General features: G+C 34.6%; 1 protein-coding gene across 1 annotated transcript; it reads left to right on the plus strand.

The window, feature by feature from the left end:
- The first annotated feature begins 386 nt into the window (after window positions 1-386).
- Window positions 387-3,711, plus strand: LOC110872251 (cinnamoyl-CoA reductase 2). Its single transcript, XM_022121025.2, has 6 exons — window positions 387-639; window positions 718-887; window positions 1,180-1,365; window positions 1,548-1,710; window positions 1,806-1,995; window positions 3,456-3,711. The coding sequence occupies exons 1-6, from the start codon at window positions 519-521 to the stop codon at window positions 3,586-3,588; spliced, it is 963 nt and encodes a 320-aa protein (XP_021976717.1). The 5' UTR covers window positions 387-518; the 3' UTR covers window positions 3,589-3,711.
- The last annotated feature ends 616 nt before the right edge of the window (window positions 3,712-4,327 follow it).

Consider the following 4,327-nt stretch of genomic DNA (forward strand, 5'->3'; position numbering starts at 1 on the left):
AAATATATATAAATGTGTTCGTCTTTGATTTGCATTTACAAGAAATATTTAATATATAGTTTAAATTGCAGTGGCGGATCTAGGGGGTTTTTGGGGGTTTGGAAAAAATGAAAAAATTAGTGGAAACCTTATACAATTTGGAAAAAAAAAATAGTAAGAATTAGTGAAAATCTAACAAAAGAAACCTGATAAAAAAACCTTGAATTCACCACTGTTAAATTGTTCAACCCGTGTAATACACGGGGAACTAACCTAGTTGAATTGAATAATAAACTAATTATATTGGTATATCACTTCCTAAATTATACTTTTAAATTCATTTGGATTTTCACGTGCCAAAAATGTATAGCGTGGAGAATAAAGAACTCTACACTCAGTTAAATAAACGGGTTTGGTGCAAGAGGACAGAGGCTGAATCGTTGGACAATTCAAAATTACTAAACTACCCGGTCAATGTTCCACCGACTTTTACGAAACAAGCTGAAGAAATTGTATAGTTCTAGACCACCTGCGTTTTCATGGCGGCGGAGAAAGCGAGAGTTGTATGCGTTACAGGTGCGGGAGGCTTTGTAGGGTCGTGGTTAGTGAAGCATTTACTCTCCAAAAACTACACCGTTCATGGCACCGTTAGAAACCCTAGTAATCTTCTTCCCCAATAACCTTGTTATATCTTCATCATCAAATATTGAAATTGTTCGTTAATTTTATCGATTTTAGTGGACGAGAAATATGGTCATTTAAAGAAGCTGGAGAAAGCATCTGAGAAGTTGAAGCTTTTTAAAGCAGACCTTTTGGATTACGAGTCGATTCGTGCTGCTATTGCTGGATGTGATGGTGTGTTTCATACTGCAAGTCCTCTTCCACCTACTTCTGTACCAGACCCTGAGGTATGTTTCTTTGGATTACATATCAGTTATGGATGCACAGAGAACATTGACTTTTTCCAGTTTGACTTTTCAAAATTAAAATCTTGATAATTTGACACAGAGATAGAGTTCTCAAGTCAAGAAAATTGATATTACAAATTGACTAGAAAATTGAAATGAAAACCATAAATAGGCGCGAGGGAGCAGAAAGGGACGGGCCGGCCCTAGCCCTTAGATGGGCCCAGGTGTTAGTTTCTTGTTTGTTGACCAAATCTCTTGGATCAGCTCCTCATCAGAATTACTCTGATTGCAGGTAGAACTGATTAAGCCAGCTGTTGATGGTACACTCAACGTGCTTAAAGCATGCTGTGAAGTGAACGTTAAGAAAGTTGTGTATGTGTCTTCTGTAGCTGCTGTTGCGATCATACCTAATCGACCCCAGGATCGGCCATTGGATGAGACTTTTTGGTCTGACCAAGAATTCTGCAGATCAATTAATGTAAGCAATATGATACTTTAGTTCTCCAAAATTTAGTTCTCGAAATTGTTTTTAGCCTTTTGACCCGTTAAAAAAAATAAATAAATAACCCGAACCGACTCATTCATAGGTAACATGTATATAATAGTGGTTCATTTGCAATAAAAAGTCATTTTAACACAAATTTCTACTGTGTTATACAGGAGTGGTATTGTCTTTCTAAGACAAAAGCCGAAAGTGAGGCTTGGGAATTCTCAAAAAAGAATGGTATTGATTTTTTGTCCGTGTGCCCAACTCATATTTTTGGGCCTATGCTTCAGAAGACAGTAAATTTTAGTAGCTTGGTTCTTATTAAGCATCTTAAAGGTTTGCACTTTTATAAAGCTTTTCACAAATTTATGCAACTTACCTTTTCACTATTTAATGCAACATATTATTATTTACCAATTTGTAACCAAAAGAAGGATATGAAGAAGTAGAGAATATGTTGCGGATGATTGTAGACGTGCGTGATCTAGCGGAAGCACTGATTTTAGTATACGAGAAACCCGAGGCCAATGGAAGATACATATGTGTATCTCATCAGATTAGGGTAAAGGATCTAATAGAAATTTTGAAGAAGCATTATCCTGACTACAACTATCCAAAGAAGTGAGTTTCTTTCTCTTGCAAATGAAAATTTTATTGATTAAATGCATGTACTTGTGAAACTTCTTTCAATATAACTACTTGTTAACTTTTAAATTGATCAAAGTTTGATAAAGTGGCATTTAACATTTTGCAAAAAAACTTATACATTTATACCATCTTATTTTAAGCTATTTAAGAGTTAACAAGTCATTATTTAAAAAAAAAAAAAATTAAATATACGTTCTTTTTAGACATGTTTCTTTAGTGTACAATAATTAGTATAGTGACCAGAGGCGTATCTAAGAATTCACGTACCCTATTCGAGCTTGAAAAAATGTGCCCTTCCGTTATGTTTTGTTATTATTAAAAAAAAATCAAATTAGTATTAGGCTCAACAAACCTAATTCTAAGTGGGCTAAATTCTAAACCATGAAAAATGATTTGTAAATAGGCCGTGTTTACTGTTTAAAAAAAATAACATATACATATCGGATTTTTTTTTAAATGACATGCCCCTCAAAATTGCGGGCCTTTGCGGAGGTCCTCCCCGTACACCATCAAAGCCGCCACTGATAGTGACTTTTCTGTGTATTTTTCACAAGTTGAGAGAATATACCAAAATTAGGTTGATGGACTTTTCCATAAAAAAAAGGTAAAATGCCATTTTTGTCCGAGGTTTGGCTACTTACGCGACTTTCGTCCAAAGCTTTGTTTTTTCGCATTTGGATCCAAAAGGTTTGAAATCTTGCCATTTTCATCCGAGTCGTTAACTCCTTCCATTTTTCTTTGTTAAATAAGGGGCATTTCCGCCTTTTTAGACATTTTTATTAAAATTAAAAAAACACTATAAGAATTAAAGATCCACCTTTGTGGACTTTCTCCCCATCCAAACCCTTTAATCATCACAAAAAATGTCTAAAAAGGCAAAAATACCCCTGACTTAACGTTAAAAAATGGATGGAGTTAACAAGTCGGATGAGGATGGCAAGATTTCAAATCTTTTGGATCTGAATGCGGAAAAAAAAACCCTTTGGATGAAAGTCGCAAAAGTAGTCAAACCTCATGGACGAAAAGGGCAAATTACTCAAAAAAAAAAAAAAAAAAAAAAAAGCATGTTGTGATTTTCTCTGGTGTTAACCCTTTCAAAATCGACATTTTAGGATTTGTATTTTTGTATACAAGATTTTAGAGTTCATCTAGTTCTTTATTTATTATCTTTGCCATGTCAGCTTTTAAGATACATTTGTGCTTTATTATTATTATTATTATTATTATTATTATTATTATTATTATTATTATTATTAATTTATTTATTTATTTACTTTTTTTGAAAGTGTTGACCCTCAATTCCTCAAATGTTAGTTTTGGAAGCATGAATCATAGATGATTAACTATTATTCAGTTTAAGTTCGGCTTGGAACGTTTTGATCTTGTATGTGTTTCTTCTCATACTAACTTCATTTACTTAAACCTGTTGGTAGATTTATCGAGTCGAAAGATAAGTCTTCGGTTACTGCTCAGAAACTACAGGATCTGGGTTGGAGTTACAGACCACTTGAAGAAACGCTTGTTGACTCGGTTGAGAATTACGCCCAAAACGGTCTTCTTGGTTAGGATTAAAACTGGTCCTTTTCATGAAGTTGGTATGTACTTTTATTCGTACTTGTATTATGAGTTCTGTATTAAGTTAAAACTAGAATTGCGACCCGCCGCAATGCGGCGGGGATTCTTTAGTTATAACTAAGTCGATACAGGACCTGCACGTTATGTTAAACCTGTCAAATGGGGAAAATAGACGACGTAAAAACGTTCACCCACACACGCACGTTGCGTCGTGTTAACTCGCAAAATTTAGAACGGAACGTAAAACGTTAAACCAAAGACGCACGTTGCGATGTGTTAAGTCACAAAATTTAGAATCAAGCATAAAGCAAAAAATTTGCGGAAAATGAAAAGTATAAAGGAACAAAGTTGAAAGTAAAAAAAGTTGTGATGATAGATTGCAAAGAATAAAAAGTTTTATGTTAAAAGTAAAAAAACAAATAGTTTTGGGTTAAAAGTAATTTATGAAATACTTTTGGGTGAAAAGTAAAAAAAATCTTTTTTTTGAAAAACCCCCAAAGTCAAGGTTACAACAACCATATCCATTACCATTTTTTCTTTGAAAAACCCCTCAAAGCACACCCCGGGTTGCGGCGGGGCGTAAAACGGTGTCAAGTAGTACTAATGCCACATGACCGTCATCGACCACTACACTGACTCGACCTAGGATCTGTGTGTTGCGACGAACCTGTCAAACACGAAAAATATAGGTAAAACGTTGAACCACACATGCACGTTGCGTCGTGTTGAC

The sequence above is a fragment of the Helianthus annuus genome, chromosome 8 (genome assembly GCF_002127325.2).
Source record: "Helianthus annuus cultivar XRQ/B chromosome 8, HanXRQr2.0-SUNRISE, whole genome shotgun sequence".
NCBI classification, from domain to species: domain Eukaryota; kingdom Viridiplantae; phylum Streptophyta; class Magnoliopsida; order Asterales; family Asteraceae; genus Helianthus; species Helianthus annuus.

Bases quoted from the DNA above. Each gene is read 5' to 3' on its own strand.
- LOC110872251 (XM_022121025.2), top strand. From the start codon at position 519: ATGGCGGCGGAGAAAGCGAGAGTTGTATGCGTTACAGGTGCGGGAGGC. The intron at 888-1,179 runs GTATGTTTCTTT...CTCTGATTGCAG, and splicing joins CTTCTGTACCAGACCCTGAG to GTAGAACTGATTAAGCCAGC. The intron at 1,996-3,455 runs GTGAGTTTCTTT...ACCTGTTGGTAG, and splicing joins GACTACAACTATCCAAAGAA to ATTTATCGAGTCGAAAGATA.